Source organism: Stigmatopora nigra, chromosome 11 (assembly GCF_051989575.1).
Source record: "Stigmatopora nigra isolate UIUO_SnigA chromosome 11, RoL_Snig_1.1, whole genome shotgun sequence".
In the NCBI taxonomy this organism is placed as follows: domain Eukaryota; kingdom Metazoa; phylum Chordata; class Actinopteri; order Syngnathiformes; family Syngnathidae; genus Stigmatopora; species Stigmatopora nigra.
The window spans coordinates 14571136-14584149 of record NC_135518.1 but is presented as its reverse complement, the minus strand read 5'-3'; the positions used below and the strand labels follow the sequence as shown (position 1 = coordinate 14584149).

The 13014-nt window shown below is 54.1% G+C and overlaps 1 protein-coding gene across 1 annotated transcript; it reads right to left on the bottom strand.

The window, feature by feature from the left end:
* Positions 1-1785: 1785 nt before the first annotated feature.
* Positions 1786-12732, bottom strand: dop1b (DOP1 leucine zipper like protein B). Its single transcript, XM_077728517.1, has 38 exons — positions 12536-12732; positions 11720-11898; positions 11469-11650; positions 11229-11399; positions 10963-11152; positions 10785-10883; positions 10529-10652; positions 10211-10320; positions 10009-10123; positions 9818-9938; positions 9631-9750; positions 9471-9570; positions 9187-9414; positions 8908-9119; positions 8495-8823; positions 8158-8432; positions 7881-8033; positions 7726-7817; positions 7444-7634; positions 5958-7374; positions 5793-5880; positions 5516-5704; positions 5305-5427; positions 5105-5239; positions 4895-4950; positions 4709-4813; positions 4551-4617; positions 4318-4471; positions 4162-4244; positions 3970-4079; positions 3713-3862; positions 3595-3656; positions 3388-3516; positions 3179-3315; positions 3067-3122; positions 2844-2981; positions 2573-2705; positions 1786-2500 (listed from the first exon to the last, which is right to left on the bottom strand). Exons 2-38 carry the CDS (start codon positions 11855-11857, stop codon positions 2264-2266), a joined length of 6519 nt encoding a protein of 2172 aa, XP_077584643.1. The 5' UTR covers positions 11858-11898; positions 12536-12732; the 3' UTR covers positions 1786-2263.
* Between the last annotated feature and the right edge of the window lie 282 nt (positions 12733-13014).

Below are 13014 nucleotides of genomic sequence, written 5' to 3'. Positions count from 1 at the left end.
GTCGGCTTGCTCGAAGCAGACGATGGGCACCACGATCTGCTGGGCTCCGATCTCCTCCAGGTAGCTTTGCGAGAGCATCCCCACGCACGAGGCCTTCTTGTTGCGGGAGAAGACCACGGCGTCTCTGCCCAGGCGCATGGAGCCCGATTTGAAGCCGTTGCCGTACATGCCGATGGGTTCCACGCCGTTGACCGACACCTTGTCGCTGTAGCCGAAACTGCCGGGGGGGAACCAACGTCAGTCAGTTTCAAACGGATGGACGGACCGATTAAAAATGGCAGCGCAATGACATTTTGGTGGCGGCGAATGAAGGAAACCGACCTGAGCATTTTATGCAAGGCTTTGTGATCCAGCCCGTTGCCGTTATCCATGAAAGTAAGGCACTCGTGTCCTTGGACCACCGTCTTATCAATCCAGAAGGAGTCTGCCAGGACGTCCGGATCGCAAGCATTGTCTGTGGAATTAACACAAACAACGGCGCTTTGTTTAAGCTCACTGGCTGCCATTGACTGGCAAAAGTCCAAAAGTTCAGATGACAACTCACCTATGAGCTCAGCGATGGCACTAAAAGGCCAAGTGTGGCTGGTCGAATTGGTATGAAGGTATTTGGGCGAAAGCTGCAAAAGGAAAAATAACATTCTTGTGAGTCAACAACAAATAATAGAGTACGATACATACAAAGTGGGGAAATTGGGGTTTTTCTCTTTTGCCAAGCATTTCAATTGCACTTCGTCTAATAATCATTCTCAGCTACCAAAGCTCTACAAACAGAGGGCTGTCCCAAGCGGCTCCCATTCCACACTAGCTTTGACAGGAATTAGTATTTTATTGTTGTTTTGGAAATTAGGCTGATTACCACAGAAAATGCAACACCATCGTTATATTTCAAAAAGAAGTGCTTTAATGAAGGTGTCAACAATGATAATAATAGTATGTCGTTTAGGTTTAGTGTAGAGTAGGGTTAGAAAACCGGAAAAAAAACATATAGCTTATTGCTAATGCTAACTTAAAAGTCGTGCTAGAACAGATAGCAGTTAATACCTATCTAACTGAACATAAGTATTATCGATTGGCAATGTGTAAGGAATTAAAAAGTACTATAGCTGTGGGATAAAACACATAGTTTATACTACTTACAGTACTCAGTGGAACGCCTCGGTCTTTCTGGACCGCCATTGCATAGAAGGCGGGCGTGACGTCATATCACAGCGCCTTCTCGTGCGATATAGCGAAACATAACTTCCCTAATAAACTTTGGTTTAATTATTGTATATATTTTTTTTCGTGTGTGTGTCATTATATTAATGCCATTAATACAGATTTAAGTGATAATTTAAAAAAAAGGGGGGGGGGGGGTGGACTTTGAAAACACTGACGTCATGATGACCCTACCAGTGTTGTACTTATTCTAGTCATCAATTAGTTGTTAATGGTTTCTCTTGAATGTATAGATATTAGTAAGCATAGGATTTTTGTAATATTCCAATTTTATACTTAAGTTTACACAATAACTTGACTTTGGGGTTTGATTTTTTCATCAAAGCACCTGTTGGAAAGCATGTTTCATGCATTTAGTCCAGTATCAGCCTTGGATCCTTTCAAGATGATAGGCATCAAAGAGGGAACCCACCCTACCTCCTCGTTTGAACGTTGACAAAGACTTTATCTCAATGTCACACGCATCACAAAGCAAACGGTACACAAGTCATAAGCTTGACAGCAACTCAAATGCATCAGCGAGCATAGTAAAATGCATTTTAAAGTAATTTGGTGAGTCTATGATACTACTTTGTGAGCAACCTTTATTTCAACTTACATGGTCCTTTTAATACTTACACAGGGACATTTGAAAGGGCTAAAATATAACAGCAATTGATAAAAAGCTATCTCGGAATAGCTCACTCACGATTTCCCTTATTTTGGCATGTAAACAATATTAGACGTAAGGTAGCTTAGCTGTGACGTCCAAAAAGAATCGAGGCAAAACAACATTCTTGCGGTCAGACAATAGAAGGACAAGTTTGGTCAGGAAAACACTCCGTGTTTGCATTCAAGTAATAGACACCAAATATTCTAAAAAGTGCGCGCAGAGTAAGCACATTTTCAAAAACATTCCATCTTTAACAGGGTCCCATTTTTTGTCCAAGTAACATTCTAAGGGTGGCCAATTGTGTCATAAATAACGCAAAAAGCCTACAAGAATAAGGGCGTGCTAATATAACGAGAAAAAAAATGCAGACTTCCCTGTTTTTTGGAGTTCCCTTCAATCGTCTGCGCCGTCCAGGAACTCGTCCTCCACGATGAGCTCCAGCCGATCCAAAACCAGTTCGGGGTCGGCCGGCGGATAGTCCGCCGCCCTCGAGTGACCGTTGCCGGGCGGACCTCGGTAAGAAGAGCAGAGGGTGCGGAGGAAAGGCAACAGGTCGCCGATGGAGGACAAGGAGGACCGGGTCAGCAGGGGGAACTCTGTCGCCGATTCCTCGTCCGGCCCGTTGTGCGTCTGTCGACAGAATGTGGACAAGCGGGACTTGAGAGGGGGCTTCCGTTTGTCCAAAGACGGACGGGACCTTACCCCCAAACGTCGTTCTATCCCTTCTAGGATCCGGAGCGCGTGGGGTTTGCACTCTTGTTCGCCCTCCATCAGCGCGTTCTCCGGACCGCCGTAGTGCGTGGCGTCCACCTCCGGAACAAACGCCCAGCGATACCTACTCGAGACAAAGATGGGGTTTTCGTGGCGTCCCATTCGGCCGAAAGACTTGACCCGGTCTGGCTGATTTGGTGGGTGCGTGGGGCTCACCCTCACCAAGGTTCCCGAGCCCCGGACTGGAAATAGTTTGGCTTACATCTGAAAGAGTGGCATCCTCTCCGGCGGGAAGGCCAAAGACGTGTCCAGGAACTTGCACGCCGACAGGTACATGTCCAACTCGGCCTGGGAGAAATGGACGGGCTTCTCCTGGGCTCCTCGGACCGCTTTGGCCAGCCTGGCGGGAGGGGGGCGGGATAGAGAACGCCGCCGTCGCCATCAAAATAGGAGGAAAAAGGTGGCGAGAAAAACAGGCCACTCACTTGGAGACGTCTTTCTCCAGCAGCAGAGCCTTCTCCAGCCGAGCAAAGACGCGAATCTGCAAAAGAGGCTGTCATGCCCAATTTCCGGGTGAAAACTTGTAGAGATCCTTACCAGCTCCGTGACCATGATGGGCCAAAGAGACGTGAGATGCTGCGCCGAAATGCGCAGCAGGAGAACGCGGAACATCAGGAAGATCTGCCCCGAAACGGCCGGGCCGGGATTGGTGCGTAGAGCCTCGGTCAGACGTTCTAAAAAAGGCAAAATGAGTCACGGCCCCGCCCGGCCGGGCGGCTTTCTCTCCGTGGCCCCATTTCTCCCACCTTGGATGAGCGGCAGGTAGAGATGATACTGATCCAGTTCCCCGCTGAAGACGGCAAAGGCCTGGCGCTTGACCAGCATGGGCTTCTGGTCCGCGCTGGCAAAGAGCTTGAGGGAGCCGCTCTGCATGCCTGACAACGCATGCCACGCAAGTCAATTCACTACGAGCCTCCCCGGGCTGGGCACAGCGGCGCCTGGCTTCTACTCACTCATCAAGTCTTTGAACATGGTCTTCTCGTGGGTCAGCAAGTGGTCGATGATGGCTTTCCAGCTGGAAGCGGAAGCAAAAAGTGAGAATAGTCTCAATAGAGAGGGAGGCGGACTCACCTGGGCAAGCAAGAGGCGTCCATGGTGAAGAAGAGGGGATCCACAAAGAGCTCAAAGACCTCCTTGCGCCAGGCCCGCTTGGTGTAGGCGTAGCCACTCAGACTGCTCAGCAACTGAGATCCCGCCTCAAAACTGGGCATGTTGTAGGCGCTGCAAACAACACATTGTCACGATGTACAGCTGGAATGGATGACAATACAATATCTGCGGATTTTCCCGAGGGAATGCGCCCCGTCCGGCCAAAAGAGAAGGGTTACCTGTGAGTCTTCAAGTAGGGGAAAACGTAATACATGAGGCGAGAAATGAGAGGCACCGCTTTCTCCTTCTCGTCACTGCGGTACACCATGTCCAGGAGTGGGGCCAAAACCTGCGAGAGATATCAATTACAATGCTGGATCTTTCCCCAGCAATATTGTCACTTGCCCAACGCCAGTGGAATGCAAACGTACGTCAGCTAGGAGCACCAGGGCCTGCACGCTGTAAACGGACGGCGCCGCCGATGAAACCATGGTGCCGGCTTGGGCCATGGATTCTGCAACAGTCGTTTGGTCGCTTTTTAGGAATTGCCGTCAGAAAAAGGAAAATCCGTTTTCGTTATCGCTCACCGCAGTGTTCGGCTTCGTCGTCCTCCGGCTCCCCCTCTTCCTCGCGTAGCTGCGACTGAACTTTGACCTCCAAGCTGCGGCTCAGCCAACTGGTCTGCTCCAAGGACGAGCCGGCGATCCCGCCCACGGCCTCCAAGATGCGCTGCGTCACCTCCTGCGCCCACCAGACAAAAAATGGCAGCCGTTGACTTCAAAAGGACAACTTGACCTTCAGACGTGGCGCGATTTCGTACCTGAAGCTCCCGAGTGTCCTTCTTGTTGTCTAGATTGGGGAGTCGGTTGACCACTTCATTGAGGATGCTTCAAATGACACAAGCGTAGAATGAGCACGTTTCGGGGCCATCGGCGCCCATGCGTCTCACGGTGGAAAAAAGTCTGTGTGGAAACTGACCCCAGTAAAAGGAAGTGTCCAGGAGGCGCCAGGTTGAGTTGGACGGACTCTCGGAGAAGACTGAGAAGTGGGCTCACGTTCTCCTGCAAGACTGTTGCCGGAAGGCTGGGCCAGAGAAAACCCACCCGAGGAATCGTCGTCATTTTACAGGAGGAGAAAAGAAATGGCCGCCAAATGTCAACTCACCTTTTGATGTAAGCGTAGGTAAAGTGCAACAAGGGGACGTCCACCAAGGTTGACATCTAATGGAGAGAAAATGGGAGAAAGTTACACAAAGGAAATATAAAAAAGTATACATAATGCTATTTATCTTCAAACATTGTCAAAAGTGACCTTGTTTTTGAATTTCTCTGGCCAGTCTCCTATTAAAGAAAGTGCCTTCCTATTTTTCTGTACCTGATCTCCTTTGAGCTGGTGCGGCTTCTTCACCACTTCTTTGACCAATTGCAGGATGGCCTCGGTTTGCAAGGTGTTCAGTGACTTGACCAGATCCAGCAACATGAGACGAGACTGACCCACCTCAGGTAAAACCTGAAGAAGAAGAAGCCAGAGGTGGTGGGTCGGGTCGACGGCCGGTGAAAGGCGGCACTTCTTACGTTGTTGCCGGGCCTCCTTTTACTCTTCTTACTTTGCCAGGCGGCTCCCAGCGCGGCCATGAGCGCAATCCCGTACTGAGCGCTCAGCGGGACCAGGAAGTTCAATATTCGCTGGCGCAACACCTAAAAGTCACATCCAAACAAATGGTCTACCGGTACTACAATTTCCAAGTAACCGTTTGAAATGGCCGTCCAGGAAACCCTCACACACCTTGGGGCCTTTGAAGAAGACGCAGGACGTGCGCTTGGCGCTTTTGGCGCTGTCCGCCGTCCGCTTGTGCGGCTCTTCCCTGGCGAGCGCTCCCCACAGCGAGCCCATGCTGCCCAGCGCCTGAGGCAGCCCCTCCAGCACGGCGCTGCGTGCGTTGCGGATGTCCACCGGATCGCAGGTCGCCGAGATCTGAGGGTACGACAAAAAAAAAAAAAAAACATGTTACATCACCAAGTCCTGGACGCCGCCAATGGGCCAGAAAAGGCAGACGACTCACTCTCTTGGCGTCCAATAGACAATAGTGCGTAATGGTGGTCAGACCTTCGAGGAGCGTCACAAGGTAGTCCGGCGCAATGTTCTCCCGCCTGCGTAAAAAAAGATACGAGCTCGTTCATGGGTCCCCGCGGGCCCGGACCTCGATTCCCGTCGACGGGCGACGCACCTGCGATTGACCTTCCCTCCGTCGTGCTCGTGCATCTTGACCAGCTCGTCCAAGTTGGCGCAGATCTGCGCCACGACGGGCGCCACCACGATGCCCAGGGAGCGCCCCAGGTAGGGCAGGGCGGAGCACAGCAGCGCCACCCAGTGGGGGTGCACGGCGTAGCTGTAGCGGGGAAGCAGGGCGGCGGCGGCCGCCGCCACGAAGGCGCCCTGAGCCGTGATGGGGTGGCCTTGGACGTACTGCGCCGCCTTGATGGACTGCTGGAAGTGGACGGCCGTCTGCCAGCCTCGGGTTAACGGGTTGGCGTTGTTGGCATTGTTGGCGGCAATGGCAGGGGGTGACCCGCCCGCTCCGGCCCCCGCGTGGTACTCCAAGATGATGAGAGCGCACAGGAGTTTGAGTAACTCCACCTGTAGTGGCTCCCTCCCTTCTCCTTGGCCCAGGTCGATGAGATTCTCCTCGGATGGGGCGCCGTCCTCGTCCGGCGGCTCTCGACTCCGTCCCTCGTCCGCTCCTCTCTGGCTCAAGTACATGGAGGCCGAGAGCGCCAGCAAGGCGTAGCGCTGCACTTGACAAGCGGCGAGCAGTTTGGCCGTGCGCTCGGCTCCGTCCTCCCGCCCCGACGCCAGCGGGGCCAGGTGCCGGGCCAGCCGGGTCAGCGTCTCGGCGCTCTTCAGCTGGACGTCCAGGCCGCCCCGCGGCTCGGCCGGTCCCGAGCTGCGGTAAGACGAGTAGTGGGAGCGGAGGAAACCCAGGCAAAGGTCCACCAGCAGCTCCAGCAGGGAGGATGGGGGCGACACGGCGGCGGGAGGGGAGGGCGGAGGCCCGTAGAAGCTCAGTCCGTTCTCGGCTTGCCGGTGGCGCCGCCAAAGTTCGGACACCAGGTGCAGCTGCGTGCCGTCCAGGCGGGCGACGGACAGGGCCTCCACCAGGGGGCGCCCGGCGTCACTCCTCAGCAGGCCGTCCAGCAGCGCCAAGCCTCGGAGGGGGCGGCTCCAGCCGCCCGCCTCCCGGTAGATCAGCACGTGGCGGAAGAGCGAGGCGACGGCCTCCTTCCTCTCGCGCTCCTCTTTGTGAAGACGAGCCGCCGCCGCCTCCAGGTCCTCTTCGTCGTCGCTGGACAGCGATTCCGAGGCCTGCGTGAGCTCCGACTCGGCCCGCCGCAGGCCGTTTGGCGCGGCGCCGCCCTCGGAGGTTTCCGCCGACGTCGGGGGGCCGGCGCTGTCAGCCGATTCCGTGCGCTCGCTCTGCTCGTCTTCGCCCTCGCTGGTGGACGCCGGCGAGGCGTCGGGGGACGGCGGGGGGCCGCGTTCCAGCTCCAGCCAGAGGGATTCTCGGTCCGCCCCGCCCTCCGGGTCCCGGGGGTCCGTCGTCCGGGCCGACCGGCGGCTCTTGTTGTTAAGAATTTGGAGGTTGCCTTGAAAATAGAGAGGTAAAATGCTATTTGTGGAGAAATGTCAAGCTTTGGACTTCATTTCAAACTGACCGGCGGCGACATTTTGCTGGACCACCCGAACGGAGCAGCGTTGAGCGGACGGGTGAAGCAAGAAGAGGAGGACGGGCTCCAAGATGCGCCCCACGTCTTCCAGGGACATGGCATGTAGCAGCCAACATTGCGCCGCCGCGCTGACGGCGCCGTCTGCGCATGGCACGCTCTCCAGCACCACGCACATCGACCTGAAAGTCATCAGGTCATTGTCACTTGCTTGAAATGATGTCTTTGTTGTACTTCTTATATGAGGTGTTGTTGTGTTTTTGTGGAAGCCACCTGTCAAAGGAGCGGTAGTTTCTGCTGCTGTGAGTCTCTCGGGTCAGGTGCCAGAGAACGGAGAAGCGGTGCAAGGCTTCCAGACGGACGGCCTGGGGGCGCGTGACGCCTTGGTTATCTGGCTGCCTGCCGTTAGCGACTAGTGACTTTCTCACCTTCTCGTGATGCGTGAGCGCCCGGCAGATGACGTCCTCGCAGATGTCGGGCGACGGCGCCAAGCGGTGAAGGCGGTAGAAGAGCTCCACGGAGGCGGCGTGCTGCTCGCTGCGCTCCCTGTCCAGCTGGTTCCAAAGCACGCAGGCCAGCCTCTGAAACGCAAAAACACATTTTGGACCGATTCAAGCGAGGTTGGAGTAAACATGACGTCTTTGACTTTTAATTCACCGCCAAATAATAACGGTAATGGCCGAGAACTCATCTTTTCGGACAGACCTGGTAAAAGTCGGTGTCGTCTTCCATGGCGGCCAGCAGAGCGGGAAAAATGGGTGGCACGGTGACCATCTGCAGCTGGCCGCTCAGCGGGTTGCAGTCCGACATCTCATAGCGCCTCCTCTTGTCCTGGATGACCAGCGCCAAGGACTGGGAATGGTTGACCAGCTCCAACAGCGAGGCCGCCGCCACCTGCTGGATTTGGGGGTCCTTTGACGCGCAGGATAGCGTCATCAGAGATCTCAGCCACGGGGGCAAGCGCTCACGTTTCCCCCCTCCTGTCCAGAGGAAATTGAGGTTCAGCGCCGCAAAAAATGGGAAGAACCAAAGGCGGCGGTACCTGTTTGGCCAAACATGCCGGCGTGGAGAGCCAGCGCCTCGTCTTCGCTCAGGTAGACGGGGAAGGTGGTGGACTCCAAGAGCAAGTCGCAGGCGGCCACGAAGGTCCGTCGACAAGCCTCCGAGATTTCAGACCTGCTTCGGGGACGGTAGCCGCCTTCCCAATCCGACTGGCCTTTCTTCTGGCGAGCGGGCTGATGTTTCGTCTGATTGGGGGCCAACAGCTGCGTCAGCTTGTCTTTCATGTCCGACGCGCTGGGTAATAACGTGCCACGAGTGGGAGATTTTTCCTCCTTTCCTTCAACATTTTCCACCTGCACCAGAAGGTGTCTGAAACAGAGAATTAAACACAAAGCATGGAGAGCACGATGAAAATAACCGCTTCTTTGCCGGGTGAAATAAGGCGTAGCTGACCTGGTGGTTATGAAAGCCATGATGTCCTGCAGACATTGGGTGGCGGCGTGAACGCTTCCGCCCTGTCTCCACACTCCGTGACCATTTTTGCCCAAGTTGACCGCGGACGGCGAGGCGCTGACGCCCAGGCCGCTGTCCTCCGAGCGGAGCCTCGGGTAGATGGCGTCGGCGCGTTGGCCGTCGTCTCGCTCGCCGTTTTCCTTCTCCGCCTCCTGAAACATCGAATCGCCATTTTGAAATGGAGACGAGTCATTAAGCCCTCGTCCGCCGTCGCTCTACCTGAGCCACCGCGTCCTCCTCCGTCTGCGTCTGGCCGCCGTCATCGTCGTCCGCTTTAAAGTCGGCGAACGCCACGGGCATCTGGATCTTACTGAGGACCTTGAAGCAGGCGCGGAGGCCCCGCGTGACGTCCTCCGGGGCCACCGAGTCCAGGTGGGCGCGCAGGCTCCGCAGCATGGCGCCCAACATCTCGGGCAGCAGGTGGGACTGAATATCGGCGTGGAGTTCCTGCCAAAGCAAAGAGTCATTCTCCTTGCTGGCGTCCGTCGGCGGACATGACGTACCAGAGGAAGAACGTCCAACAGGAAAATGATGAGGGTGGACATCTCGGCGAGGGATGGCGGGGGGCGGGCGTCGTCCGGCCGAGGCGCTCCGCCCTCGTCGCTGGAAAATAAACGCATCGGGACGGATTCTTGGGCACGGAAACCCCACGGCGAGTCTCACCTGAGACAGGCGCAGAAGCGTCGCGTCATGTACTCCCACAGGTATTCGCCGTTGGTGGCGCTCACCAGCATGTTCATGGTCTTGATGATCTCCGACCCGTTCTTGTTCTCTTTCACCATGCTGGAAAATTGTCACCAGGTTGTCGACGGCATCCCGGAGTAGTACGGCCGGCACGTCGGCTCCTGACCTGGCCAACCGGTGAGCCGAGAGCCCGGAGGAGGGGCCTCCGTCATCGCCCAGCGTCTGCCGACAGTAGCCGTAAAAGGCTCGGACCACCTCTAACAGCACGTGGCTCAGCACCGCCGGGCCTGGACACGCACTGGCCATAATAAGGACGGGGGCCCCGAGAGGCCCAAAAGCCATCTTTGATTTCCTCACCCAACTCCGGTTTATCCAGCAGGCTGATCAAGATGCGAAAGGGCCGCAGGTAGCCAATCACGTTCTCCGGTTTGCTCTCGGCCGCGTCCTTCTGTTTGAGGATGTTAATCAGTCCCTGGGGGAGAAACACATCTGCTGTAAAAAAAAAAATACTGTGCAAACGCAGCTGAGTGCATGTGACCAACGTGGGAAGGAGCATTACCTTCACAATAAGCTCTTTGGAGTAGGTGTTGAAGTAAAACAACATATGCTCCTCTGCTGAAGAAGACATGGTGGGATGGGGCGCCACCATTTCTCCCTTGATGTCGGTGCCTGTAAATGAAAAAAAAAAAAGATCAAAACAAACAGTAGAGCAAAGTGAGAAAACCAGAAATTGACCAAACACAGACACAAGGCTAGTGAGTCATCACTGAACTTTGGAAGTATTGGCTTACGGCGCCTGACGCACTTTCGGATCGTTCACTACTGACCACTTGGTCAAAAATGGGAAAATGTGACAAGAGAATTGGGAGGACCCTACCTAGGAGCCAGGCATAGAGCCGCCTGTTGAGGGACATGTCCCTGCGCAGTAACGTGAGCAAAGCAGCGGCAACCATCGCAGTCGTGTCGTCCACGCTCATCACCGCGTCGGTCTTGGTTGGCTCCTGAACCGAGAGAGAATTTCAGGAAAAATTAGGCTTGTGTGCTGGGGGAAACATGCGTTGACTTCATGTTTTATTGATATATTGGCTGGACAACATGGGACCAAAGAGCAAACACAACAGAGAGTTGCTTACTGCGCAAGTGGCCAAAGGGAAGAAGAAAAGTAGAATTTCCAACATGTTCCTCTGCACCAGTACATTGGAGTCTTGCAGAGAAAGACACACCGACTTAATCTGAATCGAGATAGAAGACCAACAGTTTAAAAAACAAAAAAAAAAACAAGGACCATCTCAACCGAGGGCGGAGACTCACCGCCACACGGCGGTCGTAGCCCAGCATGTGTTCCCGCTGTTCCGGGGGCAGAGCGCGGTCGCAGCGCGCCAGGACAAAGACGGTGGCGGGGAGCCGCACGGCGGGACCGACGAGAATGCAGGCCCACAGGGCGCCGTAGAACACTCGCGGACCCACCAGCAAAGACAACTTCAGCACCAGGGCGTCCGTCCTGGACGTGGAGAAAAGACCCGCAGAGTAGAGCAGAGCGGACTTCACTCTCGCCGGCGACTCGGCCCTCGGCTGACCTGTCGTTGATTTCCAGGCCCTCTTCCAGGCCCGGTAGCAGCCCCGTGACGAAGGCCTGAAGGCTGGGCAGCAGAGCTCTCTGGAGTGGCAGGTAGTAGCGCTCGTACAAGGTCAGCAGAACGGGCTTCACCGCCATGGCGGCGTGGCCCAAGAGCGGGAACAGGCCGGAGCTGAAAAGGCACAAAGTCGGGATCGGTAAAAAAAAAAATCTTCTTCGGGCGACGACTTTCCGTTCCCACCTGTAGATGAAGAGATCTTTGGCCAGCCATTTTGTGCCGATGATCTTGAAGATGACCTCGTAGGTCTCCAGGGCCTTGAGGTGCACCCCGCTGGGTAAGGCCGGGTGCAGGCATTGGGCCAGACGCTTGCCGATGAGCAGCCTCTTGGGCAGGAGGGAGTAGCGCAGGTTACTTTGCAAAGCCTGAAAACAATCAAAAAGTGGCGCTTAGCTTAAAAAAGCTCACTCTTAAGTCAAGTCGCCGACCGTGACCTTGTTGAGCTTTCCCAAGGAGGAGATGAGATCGGCCCATTCGCTGGAGGATTCAAAGTTTCGCAGCGCCTTCTCGATGACCGCCGCGTAGTTGCGGTAGCGGTAGTCGTTCTGAAGCTCCGCCTCCTCTGGATCCATCTGGCCGCTCAGTCGGGCGGTCACATGCCGTCGCTACCCCTCTGCCAAACAAAGTTTGATCTCTATTTGGATTCCTAATCGACTTTTCACGTCATCTCGGGCCCGCTTGACGCTAAATACAATCACGATGGCAGTGAAACACGAGACTCCAAGTTTAAATGAGTTACATATCTAGACTGCGAATGAATTCGAGGAAAAAATAGTCTTTTATTGAGGAATACCAAGCATACATACTGTATTCCTACATATTCTCCGGCTATATATATGTCAATTAAAAAAAGGGAGGGAAAAAAAGATCCATTCGCCCCGCCTAGTCGAGATCAATGAATGCCGCCAATGGCAGCCAATAATACCAATGCGTACTTTACAAAGGGTTAAACCGGTTTCCACTTTTCTATATCATTTATTCGAAGGGAAATAAAATTGTAAGTCTCATTTTGGCTGGACAAAAAAAACGAGACTTTAATTTTCTCCCATATCGCCCAGCCTCTCCGTTATGTAACTGAATTAAGGATTAAAAGAAAACACAGACACCACTCCCTTAAGGGAATAGCAACAATGCAGGGTTGTCAAGGCATAGTTAGCACGGGAAAACATTTTAAACGTCGTATATGTTAGCGAGCGTCAGCGGTATTATTTAGCTAGCCGTGTATCAGGTGCATTCATGAAATGACTCACCGAATGAAAGGTTGCACGGGAGCCGAGCTGGAAGACCAAACGTTTTTACACCATTTGGAGCGCGTCGACCTGGTTTAGATACTACGAACTAATTTGTGTCAAGACTATTTACTCAGCTAGTTTGTAGGAAAGAAAGAAAAAGACGAGTTCCGTAAAGCGCTCCCGCCGCGACAGGCACGACTGGGAGGTATCCTTCAACTCAGCTGATTCGCGGCCAACGGGCAGACTCTTCCAAGTGCTTGACGATGATAATATCAGCAGTATAACATTTCTGCCATTAAAAAAACACTCGCTTAATGCACTATATCAATATTTGCCATTAACTTACCTGCTCCAGAACGAATTAAAAGTTTTAAGAGCGAAAAAAGACGAAATGTCACTGATAATTCCCCCCTCCATTTGATATGGTGCATTCCAGGATGTGCAGTATTTACAATCCTCTCACCTAGCTGTTAGATACTGGGATATCACGTGTATAC